Source organism: Motacilla alba, chromosome 3 (assembly GCF_015832195.1).
Source record: "Motacilla alba alba isolate MOTALB_02 chromosome 3, Motacilla_alba_V1.0_pri, whole genome shotgun sequence".
Lineage (NCBI taxonomy): Eukaryota > Metazoa > Chordata > Aves > Passeriformes > Motacillidae > Motacilla > Motacilla alba.
Window position 1 is genome coordinate 7,714,176 of NC_052018.1, and position 14,719 is coordinate 7,728,894.

The 14,719-nt window shown below is 45.2% G+C and overlaps 2 protein-coding genes across 14 annotated transcripts in view; one reads left to right on the plus strand and one right to left on the minus strand.

Annotated features, from left to right (window-relative positions):
• Positions 1-1,864, plus strand: part of ITSN2 (intersectin 2) — an 87,948-nt gene extending 86,084 nt beyond the window's left edge. For all 9 annotated transcript variants that reach the window (XM_038130433.1, XM_038130432.1, XM_038130430.1 and 6 more), the window contains one exon: positions 386-1,864. In XM_038130433.1, the coding sequence (XP_037986361.1) occupies positions 386-543 (158 nt within the window). In that variant the 3' untranslated portion in view covers positions 544-1,864. The remainder of the gene's footprint in view (positions 1-385) is intronic.
• A 151-nt stretch (positions 1,865-2,015) lies between these two features.
• On the minus strand, positions 2,016-11,521 carry FAM228B (family with sequence similarity 228 member B). 5 transcript variants are annotated; one of them, XM_038130442.1, is made up of 6 exons: positions 11,346-11,521; positions 7,892-7,996; positions 5,874-5,945; positions 5,007-5,204; positions 2,876-2,955; positions 2,016-2,502 (listed from the first exon to the last, which is right to left on the minus strand). In XM_038130442.1, the coding sequence occupies exons 2-6, from the start codon at positions 7,982-7,984 to the stop codon at positions 2,460-2,462; spliced, it is 486 nt and encodes a 161-aa protein (XP_037986370.1). In that variant the 5' UTR covers positions 7,985-7,996; positions 11,346-11,521; the 3' UTR covers positions 2,016-2,459. The 5 variants fall into 5 exon arrangements, with proteins under 5 accessions (XP_037986370.1, XP_037986369.1, XP_037986375.1 ...); XM_038130441.1 differs by lacking the exon at positions 11,346-11,521 and adding an exon at positions 8,893-11,324; XM_038130447.1 differs by lacking the exon at positions 11,346-11,521 and adding an exon at positions 11,140-11,323.
• Between the last annotated feature and the right edge of the window lie 3,198 nt (positions 11,522-14,719).

Sequence of the window (14,719 nt, forward strand, 5' to 3'; positions counted from 1 at the left end):
GCCACAATAGTTGATTTTTTTACTGTCTTTGAGCACCTCAGCTGATTTGTAAACAAGTTCCATCACGTAACACTGACCAGCCAGCTCTGAAACTGAAGAACACTTGAAATTGCTTTTCTGAAAGGGTATTTTCTAAGAGTATTTTTAAAGCCCTTAGCTCAAACCGTGACATCCTAATTCCATAGCATTGTTCCCTTCCAAAAAGACCCCTTTTTGTCACTGCTGGCTGGTTTACACAGGGCTGGGGTCCAATCCATCTGGAAGCCTGGGAGCAGTGCTCTGGAACTGAGCATGTACCCCACAGCATTCCATTAACCTGCCTCACTCAGATTTTCTATGGTCAATATCTTTGCCTAATGAAATTTCTAATTCATTTGCCCAACAGATTTTTTGGGTCGCACTGAAGTTCCGGTAGCAAAAATCAGAACAGAACAAGAGAGCAAAGGCCCCACAACTAAACACTTACTGCTGCATGAAGTTCCAACAGGAGAGGTGTGGGTGCGCTTTGACCTGCAGCTCTTTGATCAGAAAACACTCCTCTAAGAATGCTTTTTTTTAATTTATGAAGGACAACTGAAGCTAACAGCCTAAACATCTTTTGGTAAAAGATTCCTTGTCCCATGCTGGTTATTAAGCAAGAATTCCTGCTGCTTCTGTATTTCCTCTTAGTTCCTGGTTGTGCTTAGTTCCTTGCATTGTTCCCAGTTGTTGTTGATCTATGCAAACACAAATGTTACTGTAAATACAGTACTGTAGCTCAGTGCCTTTTTATTGTTTTGGAATATCTTGGGTTTGGATGCCAATGTTTCCATTTTCAGGGCCATAAAAAGTATTATGTAGAAATGTGGCACCAAGCTGCTTGTATATTTTACCACTTAGTCTGACAGACAGACTGAGGAATGGTTTAAGCTCAGCACTAGAATCATTCCATTTGAAATCTTAAAAGTGATATCCACTGGAATTTTCCCATCTCAGGATGATCGTTTTAACGGTTAAATGCTGAAGAAGCCTTAGCACTGGAGAAGTCTCCAATATATTGTATATTCTTTTAAGAATCAAGCATAGTTCTTTACTTGACTTTAGTTCTGCACTGGAATCAGTAACTGCTACTTGATTTTTCTTTCTGCTTCAGTTTGATTTATCGTTCTCTGCTGAGACAATGTGGTTGTGAAGAATAACTAGAAAAAATATTTTAAATACTGTGACCCACAACAATGTGGCAAAATACTCTTCAGCTCTTTGGTTTTTTTCCTAAGTATAAGTTATTTGTGTACATTTCCTTGGTCTTGCAGACCTCCATGTGAATCTTGAAGCTTTGACATTGCCAACATGTATATAGAGAGTAAAATATAAGTTTATTAATTTGTCTACAGATGTTTATTGATGCATAGTGATTTTAAAAAAGTATATTTTATTGTACAGGGGAATGTGAAATAATGAGAAAAACTTATAGGATTTGTTCAAGGAAAGTGTATCACAAGTTTAAAAGGTTTGCTCTGGGGAACTGTCACCCCAATATAAACTGTAAAATGAACTGGTGAAATGAAAGCAAAAACTTTCTCTTGGCACCAAATCAGGGATGGTTTAAAAAAAAAGAAAGTTTGTTTATAAATATTTGTTACATTGTAACCATTCTATTTCAGCCTTTAAACTGCTTTGTTGCAGAAGCACAGCAAGCAGTTCTGAGCAGCCTGTGCCCTTGTTTTCCACGGGTGCAGAAATTCCTCCTGAAGTCTGGCAGTTTCCCACCCAGTGGCCATCTGTGCACCCTCCTATTACTGAGTCAACCTCTGTTACATTTAACAGTTTTCTGTGGTTCAATATTTCTAATCGTAAATAAAACTCAGCTCTTGGCAACTCTTGAGAGATGGTGTCTGTACAATGGGAGTTTGGAGGACAGAGAAAATTCTGTTTCCAGGCTTTGAGCCCAGAGCTGCTGGTCAGCTGCAGCAGCAGGAGATGGGATTGCACTGGCACAGGAGAGGGTCAGGTCTGAGGGCACTGGCAGCAGCTGCTGCTCAGCATCAGCTCTCCAGAAAGCACCAGGTGTTTTGTACACCACTTCCCATCTCCTCTGCCCTGCTTATTTCCTGCTTCTCAAAACACCTGCGATGTATGTTAAAAGTTTGATTTACTGCTTGAACACTGTCTCCAGGGGAGAACACCAGCACTGTCTTTATCAGGCTCAGCCCAAGTTAAACCTCCTAAAATAGCAGGTTTTGGCTTGTAGAGCATTGAACTGGATCTGGCAAGAGGAGGAGCAGCATCTCAGACATTTCTTTGGCTGCTGGGTAACAATATTTCAGAACTATATGTTTAAGACACCAAGTTTATTGCAGTTTGCCCAAAGACCTGCCTGGCCTGTTCTCACTTGCTTTGACAGTGCTTGTAACCTATTTTGTAGAGGGTACCTTCGATGGCTGTGCTTGCTGCTGAGGTCAGCTGGAGCACAGGTGACATCATTGGCTCTCTCTGTCATTGTGCTGGTCGATGAATTCCATCCTTTGGGGAGAAGGAAAAACTGCTGCCATGCTTCTGTAAAGATCAGCTGAGCTGTTAGATTATTTCCTTCTACACGGCACACACTAAGCTTGCCTGGGAACTCTCCAACCTTAGACAGGACATCCTCCCCCCGTGCTGCCACAATGGATTTGAAATGAGGAAAACAAACCTCTCCCTGCCATTGCTACTGTGCCTCAAAAACTGGGCTTAGATCCAGACTGTGTTCCTGATGAAAACCATGTTCAAACACTCTTGGGCTTAAACGCAGTAGGAATGAGTTAGTAAAACTAGAATATGCTCCCCTAGAGCAGCATATCAGTAACGTGCTCTGTTAACCTCCTGCTGGTCAAAGTGGGACTCCAAACCTGCTCACACCCTCCAGCAGTCTGTGCATGTCTTCTGGAAGAATGGATCGTACTCTGATGGGTCATAATCATCCAAAAACACATAGCCCTGTGGGAGAAACAGGTATGGGTCAGGTCTCGGAAGCTACTGGTGGTTACAACAGTGAGAGCAACCAGCCTGGGTGGGACAGAGCCAGGCACAGCACAACACAGCACCAGAGGGGGTTGAAATCTGTGAATTCTGACAAAAAAAAGAATTCCCAGTTTTCATACACTGCACCTCAGAAAGAAAGTGACTGAACTGTAGCAGAAAAATTCCTTCATCCATTTTAACTTATCACAGGCATAAATACATAACAAATGATTTCATGAAGCATCCAGAAATAATGACAGGCTAAAATGCTAATCTTAACTAGGACAGTCAAGACAATGGAAATTTTTTTTTTTGGAAGATGTTTTTGCAGAGAAGGAAGCCCTGAGACTGGCTCAGTTTGTCAGAGCATGGTGCTAATAACACCAAGGTCATGGGTTTGATCCCAGAATGGGCCATTCAAGAGTTGGACATAATGATCCTTCTGGGTCCCTTCCAACTCAAAATATGCTGTGATGTCAGCAAGGAAGATATTAAAAAGAAAATGAAAAACAGGAGTGAGTGACCCCTCACTAGCCACAACTTTAGGCAGGTCACTGGTCTGCAAGATACCAGTTCTATGTCTGGGTTCATGAGCTGGCTTTTCCATCTGTACATTGGAATAAAGACCTGAACCCACACCTCATGGTCCAGGCCACAGCTCCGTCTCATCAACAATGCTGCCACAAGTGAAGGAGAAAGCTGATAGCAGGGAAGAGAGCAAAAGAAAATGGGCAAAAAGAAGGGAGGGAAGGGAAAACACATCCAGAATTAACCACATTGACTAACCCACACAAGTGTCTCAAGTTCTGCAAAATTTACCATATGTTGCCACGGTTAATGCAAATTTATGCAAATAACCTGTCCTGTAAATATGAAGGGCCTCAGCCTGCTTTTCAGACATGCTGGTGACAGACGTGACACCACAGAGCATGGAGAAAAGGAGCTGATCCCTGATGCTGCTGCTCCCCTTCAGGCAGAAGAACACATCCCAGTGCATCAGCCATTGCTTCTGCAGGGCACCCAGCAAGTTCCAGACCTGGCACAGCAGCTTGCAAGACGGACTGATGCAGACCCAGATATGTACTGTACACCCAACACAGCCTAAATCCTACAACTTCGGCAGCAGGACTGGTTCAGTTCTTTGTCATTCCATGCAGTTTAGTTTGGTCTCTTTAAAACAACACAGCTCCCGTGGTATTTTCATTTCTGCATAAGTAGGTTGTTTACAGTCTCACAACTCCACTGTGCAGTGGTTTCCACTGACAACAACTGCCTGCTCTCATAAATATTATTTTTGTGGCAGATTACATAACTGCTTTTATTTTTCTCTTTTTTTTCATTCCTGACATGCAGAAAGTTTAGCTGTGGGATCTGATATTCAAGAGTGGTTTGAAATTAAGAGCAAAACAAAGAAAACTAACAAGTATATTCTACAGTGACTGCAATCTGCAATTTTTGTGAATACTGCTGAAACACATGGAACTACAAAATCCATGAGCTGGGTCCATTACCTGCATGCAGACTTAACTTAAAATTGTTTGTATCTCCCTGTTCCCATATTTTTTTCTTTTATGAAGCTTGATCAGTAGCATCCAAGGTCACAAAATCATTTCACTCATGCTCTGCTAACAGAGCTGCAGTACTGCTGTAGCTGAACTCCTGGGACTTGAGAGCGCAGCCCACACCCTGCTCACTCAGCCTTTGGTTTGAGCTGACAGAGCTCCAGGCTTTCCCACTAACTGGTCCAGCCCACAGAGGCAAACACACCTCAGCAGGGTGTCCCACCATATTCAGACCCCAGCACGTGTTCACTGCACCAAGCAGTGCTGCTGTTCATAGCTGCTAATGAATGTACACAGTTGCAACATCACCATTACAGAAGTCCTTGGGAAAAGTAAGTTACAGGCAAGGTATATCTGAACTCCAGGTTACTTCACAAGCAGGAAATAACGGCTAAACCCCAGAACTTTTCCACAACCCTCTATATAAAACCCCTTCCATGACAGAAATGTGTTTCTCATTGATACCTTCTTTGTACAGTAGTTTAAATATTGAGAAAATTGCTCTTGTCTCCTTTTCCACACTTCTTTCTCTGACTGGCTGTCCATTAGGTTCTTCATTTTTTGCATAAGTGGCTCTGAAACATTCTCAAGATATTTTTTGTACAGAAGCTCTGTCTTTCTCAGATCTAGGAAATCACTGTGCTTCAAATATCTGTCCAGTTCCTTAAGTAAGAAATGGAAAATAAAAACGATATAAACTACTGGTCAGTGACAGTAAAGATTCCACACGTAAAGGTCGCAGCTTGGCTGACCTGACTGCCACACTGCTCACTGCTCCAAGGCATCTATTTTCCAGCCCTTCCTTCTGCTCCTCCCTCTCTCCACTTCCCACCACTCATTTCCAAGCTTGCCCTTTCAAGAGCTCTGGCATTTAGACCCTTAATTTTTGAAGCTGTGGTGCAAAACTGGCAGAAAATTACTCACTTTTTCCCATCAGGTCATTGAGCTGAAATCACTGCAGAGCAGGGGGCTGCAAGCACCAGACTGTGCAAGACAGGCAGCAGAAGGACCTTCCCTGCAGCACTGGCGATCTGCTGGATCAGATCAGAGCAGCCCTCCTGCCCTTTGCTCACAGCACCACTGTCACAAATTACCACACCCACTGAACAAATATGAGTGCAAACAGCCAGTTCAAGTCACCTGGGATTCACATTTAGGGTTACTGCTTCAGTCCTATCCAGAGTGGACTGAAAAGATTAGAAGCTCATAACTCTAAATTAGTTGTTCAAGAATACAGGCAATTAACATTTTCTCATGAATCACTGTTTAGGAACTAAAAATACTGACATGCAGGAAAGCACACAGCAAATGAGAAAAGAGCACACTTCTCACCCTCACAAAATTTTCTCTGTCCAAGATGAGCTGAGCAGAAGCAATGATGTCTCGGCTTTGATCAGGTGCTGCCTAACAAAACATGAAAAAAGCCCACATGAGGTGAAAGCAGGACTTAGAGCAGGAGTTAGATTTACTTTTGAATTCAAAATAATTGCCAGTGTCATGATTAAAGGCACATTATACCACAAGCCAGCTGGCAAATCCTTGCAAGACTTGCTCTGAACAGTTGGGTTAAGTAGCAACAGAAGAGTGTTGGAAGAACTGGAATGAGAACTGGAATGTACATGCTCAGACCTCCTTGGCTGCTCCTCACCATGACCAAACACCACCTCCCCCTTGCCACTGTTTCTCACCTGTGCCAAACAGGTGGCTCTTTAACTCCTGCACTCCAGACAAGGAGTGCAGGCAATGCAGACCAAAACTACCATTTGGGGATGGAATGCATTTTATGCATAGAATGGAATATTAGCCTGCTAGTCCCTGTTCTTAATACTGGCTTTTCATTCCAATTGACAGTGTAGTTTTCAGTCATGTCTGCCTTGGCCCTGCTGACCAGCTCCACGCTCCTGAAGGTTTATTACACTAAGATGAGCAGGATATCACACATCAGAGTAAGCAAGGAAGAGACAAGAAGTATTAAAAATTCCACCAAAAATAAATGAGAAAGAGGAAATCTAAATTTCTGGCATGTTTCAAGATCCTAACATCTTACTATTTGAAACAACTGGTATGTTGTATTATGCCTGATGAATCTACTTGACATAGTCAGAGATCCTTTCTCAAGTCAGCCCAAAGACATGGCCATCACTCCAGCTAAGAACCATCACTGGTGAACAGAAGAGCTTTCCTTCAGAATGAAACATATGTGAAGGAGTTGAGTGTCCTTTGACTGAAGGAATGAAATCCCTTCTCCCTTGAAAAGGGCAGGCCCGGGTGCAGCCTCATCACAATGCCACTTACAGGGCAGCTACAAAAAAGGTAGAGGCTCTCACTTCACCAGAAGCCAGAGCAAGAAGACAAGGGATAAGAGATACAAGTTGCATTGGCAGAGGTTTAATCTCAATGCAAGAAATCAATTTTTACAGTGAGATCAATCATTCACTGAACAACCTCCCCAGGGATGTGGTGGAGTCCCCATCACTGGAGGTTTTCAAGGTGCAATTGGACAGGGAACTGGGTACACTCATCTGGTGTCTCCCATGAAAGGCTGGGCCAGAAGATCTTCCAAGGTCCCTTCCAGCCTGGGCTGTTCCATACGTCTGTGATTCTAACTAGTCACAAGCTTGTTTCAGGTTTTATGGGAAACTTTTCGACACACCAAACTGCAAGTAATTTAATAAAGCTGCCTCAAAAGGATGCAAGAGCTCTAAAAAAAAACCATTGAATCTGTTGCTATTTTTAGAATTCTTTGTTCTCCTTCTCGACATACACCTCTCAGATTTTACTGAAGTTTGACAATAACAATTTTTCATTCTTCCTTTCATAACTTCAATTCCTCCACTCACACCTTCACACAACAGAAGACCTTCCTTCTGTGTTAGCCAATCTTTGGCAATATTTTCCTCCCCAAAATGTCTGCTGCAATCAAAATTACTGGCTGTGCCACTCTGCTGGTGCTGAGGAGAACCTCTGGATAAATGTAAAGAAAGGAAAGGTCTGCATAAAAGGACAACCTGCTTTACAAAGATCAGGTTCTAATCCAGGTTCCACAACCAAGGCACAAACTGGGATGGAATGGTAATAATTAATACAACTGCAACACCTATTTCTGAGTGTGCTGTGGAGGGACAGACTGAAGCACAGAGCTCCTGCTCAGGGCTCACAGACGAGTTCAGGCGCATGCCAGGCATGGAAGTCTGGGAGCACAGCCAGACCAGAAAACACTGTCAGGATTTCAGTGGGATTGGGTGGCCAGCTCCAGCACAGGACCCAATGACACACCTGAGCTCCCAGTTACAGATACTGTGTTCCTCACAGCAGAACCTACAGCTGAAGGAATGCTGGGGGTCACTCACCTTGCAAGGCTCTTGGCGCTTGGGTTTTCTCACAGGTTTCCCATTTGCAAATCTTTGTAGCCAGGGATGTTCTGAGTTATTCACACTACCCATGGCTGGATTAGTCTGGGAAAAACAATAAAACCATCAAAACCCATTAAAAAACTATTGTATTAACAACAAAATCTAAATTTTTTTACAATTCCTAGTGATCAGCGAAACAGAACTCTAAAGGACTTCTAACTGCTGATACCTGCAGCGTTTTCCCGTGACAGTAAGTAAAACAGAGATGAAGTATCAGGTTTACAATCAGATACTGCCTCTGGTGGAACTGTCTGTCCTCATCTCCACACACCATGGATAGTGCATTTTGTTTCAAAGAACAGTGTATTTGAAAATGCCTGTCAGCTTTGGAAACATTTCAGAGTTATCAAATTTCACCTGCAGACTACTACTTCTTTCTTTTGTGCCTTTTTCAATCAGATAAAATCCTTTTCAAGTAACTGCCACATCCCACTATGGCTACATTTTATTGGTTTTTAAAGTTAGTTCTACCAGATGAAGCTTATGCTGAAGTGCCAACTCAGCTCCAGTCAGAAAATTCCATCTTCTCTCTTGTAGGTGCATCAGGATATCTGGATTGATTTATAACAGAGACAGTGGAACCACAGAGGCAAAATGCCCTTTACAGGAACCTCCATTTAAACCCCTATTTATCTCAGATTCACTGGAGATGCACTGCTTCCAGGAAACAAGGGATTCACATTACTTGGGTAAAGAATGGAACAAAAGAAAAGCTTATTTCTGCAGAGATACTGACCACAAGTCTTCAGACAGATCTTTCAGTTATTTTAAAAAAATAAAAATCTGACATTCAATTATTTTTTGCAATATCTAGTTGTAAGAATCTGCAAGGACTCTCAGGCATTCATAGGAGATCACTGTTTTGGTAGAAAACAACACTTAAGAGTTTATTCTGTCCAATCCAGCACTTTAGTAACAATATCTGACTCCCAGCTTACCTCTCTGGAGTGCAGATTCAAATTTCTTACCATCAATTCAAGGTAAAGTCTGTAATCTACATCTCTATTTGTTTCATTTTATATTCCCTGCTCTTGTACACTGACAAAAACATCTGCTGGGATAGTCCTGCATCCTCACAGCAATGTTTTCCTGTCTTTTCTGACTGAAAGTCAGAAATCACAGGAAAGCCTGTGTTGGAAGGGACTTCAGGAAGTCACCTGCTCCTGTTGCCTTCTTCCCAAACTGGAAATAGAACTCGAGATAATTTTAGTAAGGAGGTAATATAAAAGGGGATCTTTATTTGAAGGCCTTCAGAGGCAGTTATGGAAATGTGTCCACACAAGCCCCTCTGAGGGGTGAGCACATTTTTACAGGTTTTAGGAAATTAGCATAATTGATAAAAAGCACCAATTAGGAGGACAAGTGGTGATGCAATTCCCCCCGAGGTCAAGCCCCTTCTCTGGAGCCCCCCCTTCAGCACTAGCTGTACTTTGTCCATGAGAATGTATCCCAAAGAGTTGTTCTCAGCCTTGGTTCCCAGGAAGAACCAAGATAGGACAGGGGCCTTGTTCCTCTCAGGGCTTGGAGCTCTGGAATTTGTTTTCTCTTTCTGCTAAGGGAAAGGCCATGGAAAGGTACTGGGAAACCAGCTACTAATACAACAGGTGACAGAGTTACAAATATATTTGTGAGGAATACAGAGAACATATAAAAGAAAGAAAAGGCAAAGCCCAAATGACATCCGTCTCAGTGCCAGCTTGAGGAAAAGCAATTTCAGAACCAATTTCTGATACAAAATGAACAGGCAAACAGCAAGGGCTGAAGAGATTTGGGTATGGACATGCTATAGATTTGGCATTAGAAAAATCCAACACACCTTCCTATGAGTAATATATCCTCCCTACATGCATGGGTGCCACAGGCTCCTATGTCATGCCACCATTTACAGATTTCCTTCAACTCCAAGCAGTCCATCCACCTCACAAAGACAGACTGAGCACAAAGCAGAGGAGGTGCTTGACCTCCTCAGAGAACTGGGATCTCAGGGGAAATAAAACAGAGCAAACACAGAGAATGTGCCTCTGCAGCAATCTGCCTTCAGGAACCCACAAGTGGTAAAGACTCTAGCTGCAGATTTCCCACCACCAATCTTCATAACTCAAGCTTCTACTGAATCTTAATCCTTTCTTTTTCTGCTTTTTTTTGACGCTTGCTGAGAGATGCCAACTCTCCTCTCTGCAAAGGCAGGGCTCACTGATATGAGACAGCAGCTGTTTTGCAGGGCTTGAAACTACAGATTTAATCACAGGCTTAGACAGAAAAAGAGAAAAGGATTTCCAGAATCTGAGTGGATAAAACAAGCATTTAGTCAATCTAGCAGTTGCAGTCTGCAGATGTCAAATCCCATAAGCAGGTTGTCTGTCCTGTATCAGGATGTTTGTTTGACTGTGCCAGATCCCTGGAAGTGTCCAAGGCCAGGTCGGATGGGGCTTGGAGCAACCTGGTATAGGGGAAGGTGTCCCTGCCCGTGGCAGGGAGTTAGAACTAGATGACCTTTAAGGTCCTTTCCAATCCAAACCATTTCGTGATGATTAAACCTGAGAATACCCTAAAAATCCTTGCTAGATAAACGTGCATCCTTCTGTGCTGTCAGCAGTGCAGCTCTGTTCCAGTAAGTTTTAAAGACAGGTTTCTCTTCTTTCCTCAGTAAAATGAGGTTCTTCCCCAAACACCCATCTGTTCAAATTCACACCCTCTGTGCCCAAACACGAGGCTTTGCAGCGGCTTTGAGGAAACACATTTTAATCACTCTGTAAGAAATATAAGCACCCTCACATACGCCTCAGTGCTCTCAAAACCCCGTTCAGCCACGTAGGCTCACGGGTCACTGCACGGATGTCACCCTGCACAAGCACAGCCGGCTGCCTTTACTGCTGCCCCGGTCCCCCCGCATTGCCTCAGGGGCAGGGGAGAGAACGGGGAGAGAACGAGTCTCCAGTGCGAGCAGGGCAGCTCTGCGAACAGAACCTTTGACACCGTGAATGCTGGGCTAACAGGTAACGCGTGCACGCCCGGAGGGTCCTGGCCTGGCCCTGCACTTCAGAAGCAGCGTTGAGATAAAGGCCGGCGAAAGGGAAAGGCAGAGACCCTCTGGGCACGGCTTGCCCCGCACCCCCTGCCCGGTCCTGAGGCGGGTCCCGCAGGCCCCAGGGAAGACGAGGCGGCCAGCGAAGACCCACACCTACCACCCCCGTGCCGGGGTGCCTCACCGGGGCGGTGAACACAGCTCCAGGAGCCCCCAGGGGCGGCGGCACAGGGCTACAATCGAAGCCAAGGCCGCCCCGCACGGCCCCGCCCCGCTGAGGGGAAAATGGCGGCGCGGCGCGCTTTGGTCTCGCCTCACGTCAGTCGCACCGCCCCTCCGTGATCGAAAAACAAAATAGTCCCTCACCCATCGCCCACAGCCTCTCGGGACGAGGAGATGCCGTCCGTGGGGAGAGAGACCCGGCTACTCCTGGGGACAGGGCACAGAAACCTGCGGGGACAACGCTGCGGCAGCCCTGATCTGGTCCCAGAGACAGACGAGGCGGCGGCACGGCCGCATCCCTCCGCGCCCCGCCGCGCAGCGTCCCACACTGCCATGGCAACCCCAACGCGCGCGCTCCCGCCGGCAAGGCTCCCCACCAATCAGAGAGGGGAGCGCGCGGTGAGCGAGCCAATCAGGAACGAGGACGGCTCCGCCGAAGCGAGCCGAACGCGGCCGAACGCGGCCGAGCCGAAGCGAGGCGGCGCAGTTGGGTTCCGTGGTTTATTCAAAGTTCATTAAATCACAGTACGAGATTTCACACATCCCGCTGCAGTGCTGACCATGACACCAAATTTGAAACTGCAATCAGCCAGAGATACCATCAGATGAGAGAAATGTCAGAGCTTTTTCCCCCAGCAGCTCTGCACTGACACACGGATCTCACAAGAACTGAGTGCCACGTAGAGGGGGTGTTTCCTGGAGCCCTTTATACTTTATTTTTTAAAATGTATTAGTACGATTGATTTGCCAGCGCCCCAGGCATGACGAGACCCTTGTGCACAGCCGCTTGCCACTGCCCTGGAATGGGATCCCCATGCACAGCCCGCTGTGCCAGGGTGCGTTCATTAACCTGGCCAGGGACTTGTGACAGCAGCTTGTCAGAGTCAAACCCCTTATATTAGTCTAGAAAGAAAGACTCAGGCATGTGTGAATGAAATAATTTCTACTGCACATCCTGACCAAAATAACATCCTGGCCAGAAAAAAGTAATGCCTCAATTCTCCAACACTGAAAAGATGTTGTTGGAGAATTTCTGTTTTCCCCATAGTTTCAGTGATAATGTGACTATAACGTTAGCCTCAAGATACTTCTCAGTTTTCTTTAATTGCCCCCCCAGTAATTTTCCCACACTGTGCTAGAAGTGATTATTTATTTAAAAAGAAAATAATTTTTCGTTTGGGTCAAGCAAACCCAGCCCAGAAAAAAAACCCTCAGCTCCCTCCTTCTGCTCTGATCTAATGGTTGTAGCAAGTTTTATCTCGTTTCTAAGTGTTTTCACTGTGGACTTTTTCCTCAGCAAGATGAAAATTTAGGAGAAAAAAAATCAGAAACACACTATAAAAATGTAACTGGACTTTTATGGCCTTTCTGGGAAAGAGGACCAGTATCCTGCTGGTGAATTCTCGTGTCTTTGTTGTTGTTGTTGTTGTTACTGTTATTTTGCTTATCTGAAGCCTTACATTTCTTCTGCTGAAACTCCTGAATTTCACATGGAGGAAAATATGTTTTCCAATATGAAGGGGAGGGGGAGTGAACATTCATACATCTATATTTTTACAGAACAGAATGAAAATGAACCAACTTCAGGTTTTGCTGAGTGACAGCCTCGCCAGCACAAAAAGCATGTGGAAAATGCAGTTATCATTGGTATAAAGACAAGTCTCTGCATCTACCTTTGGCTTTATTGAAAGAGATCAAGAGCTTCCCGGGAAGTGACAGCAGAGGTGGAAACTCTGTGAAATCAGAGCACAAAGCAGAAATAATGGCAGGGAGCACAGCGCTGTACTAAATCCACTCGTTCTCTCAGCCTCAGAGCCCAGTGCCGGGGTACAGCTCAGCTGACTTGCAAGGTGATTGCTAATTTCACATCTTTGATTTTTTGGAACAAAGATGCCATTTAAGTGGCATTTTGAAGGAGTCCTTTTTAACCATGTTGTGCTCAGTGATACTGACTGCAAAGCAGATGGATGTAGGTCCATTCTCTGGCCCTCAGACCTGCTGGGATGGAATGTGCTGTGCCCATGCTATAACCCCAAAGCTGTGGCTGAACCGGGATGCCGGTTGGGAACATTGATCTAGATTCAATACCAGGAGTCAAGATAGAAACATTTTCTGCCTAATTCTGGAGAAACAATGCAGTGAAACCACCTGTAGCTGCCAAGTTACTATCACTGATGCAGCACATGAAACAAGCCCTTTCTTCTATCCAATGACAACTCTGTCTGTGCCCAGAATCACAGAACCACAGAATCATGGCTGGAAAAGACCTTTCAGATCATCAAGTCCAGCCATTAACCCAGCACTGCCAAGCCCACCACTAAACCATGTCCGTCAGTGCCACATTTACATGTCTTTTTAAATGCCCAGGTGACCCTGGGCAGTCTGTCCCAGTGTTTCACAGCCTTTTTGGTAAAGAAATTGTTCCTAAAATCCAATCTGAACCTCCACTTATGCAGCTTGACGTCATCTCATCTTGTTCTATCACTTGTAACTTGAGAGAAGAGCCCAACCCCCACCAGGCTTCACCCTCCTGTCAGCTGTACAGACAGAAAAGGGTCTCCCCCTGAGTTTCCTGGCCTGAGCCGCCCAGAGCTGCTCCTCATCAGACCTGTGCTCCAGACCCTTCCCCAGCTCCGTTCCCTTCCCTGGACACGCTCCAGCCCCTCAGTGTCCTTCCTGAACTGAGGGGCCCAGAACTGGGCACAGCCCTGGAGGTGACCTCAGCAGTGCCCAGCACAGGGACAGTCACTGCTCTGCTCCTGCTGCCACACCATGGCTGGTACAGCCCAGGTGCCTTTGGCCTTCTTGCCCACCTGGGCACAGCTGGCTCATGTTCAGCTGCTGTCCCCAGCACCCCCAGGTCCTTTCTCACTGGACACCTTTCCAGCCACTCTGTCCCCAGCCTGTGGCACTGCAGGGATTGTTGTGACGCAAGTGCAGGACCCAGCCCTTGGCTTTGTTGAACCTCAAACAATTGACCCCAGCCCATGGATCCAGCCTGCCCAGATCCCTCTGCAGAGCTTTCCCACTCTCCAGCAGATCAACACTCAAATTGGTGCTGTATGGGAACCTACTGAGGGGTGGACTCGGGTCCCCTCATCCAAACCATCAATAAAGACATCAAATAGAGCTGGCCCCAGTGCAGAGCCTTGGGGAATGGGATTTATTAAATCTAACAGCAAGGCCTTCCCCTATAAGCTAACTTCAGACTAGCTCTATCTTAATTTTTTCAGCAGAACTACACACAGAGCTGGAGCAGGTCCAAAAGGCACCATTGTCTTCCTTGCTGCCTCAAGAATAAATTCAGGAGCCATATCATATTTGATGTCAGCTTTTTTTTTTTTTTTTTCCTGCTATGGGAGGAAGGCAGAAAATGTAAAGCTGAAAGATTGCAAAAAATGCCAGCACTTTCAAAATCCTGTAACTGTATCCACTCATTATTTGTTCTTGCAAATAGTCACATTGTTTAAAACTGATCACTGTTCCTAGCAAAGACTAAAGCTAAGTTTTTCCAGAGC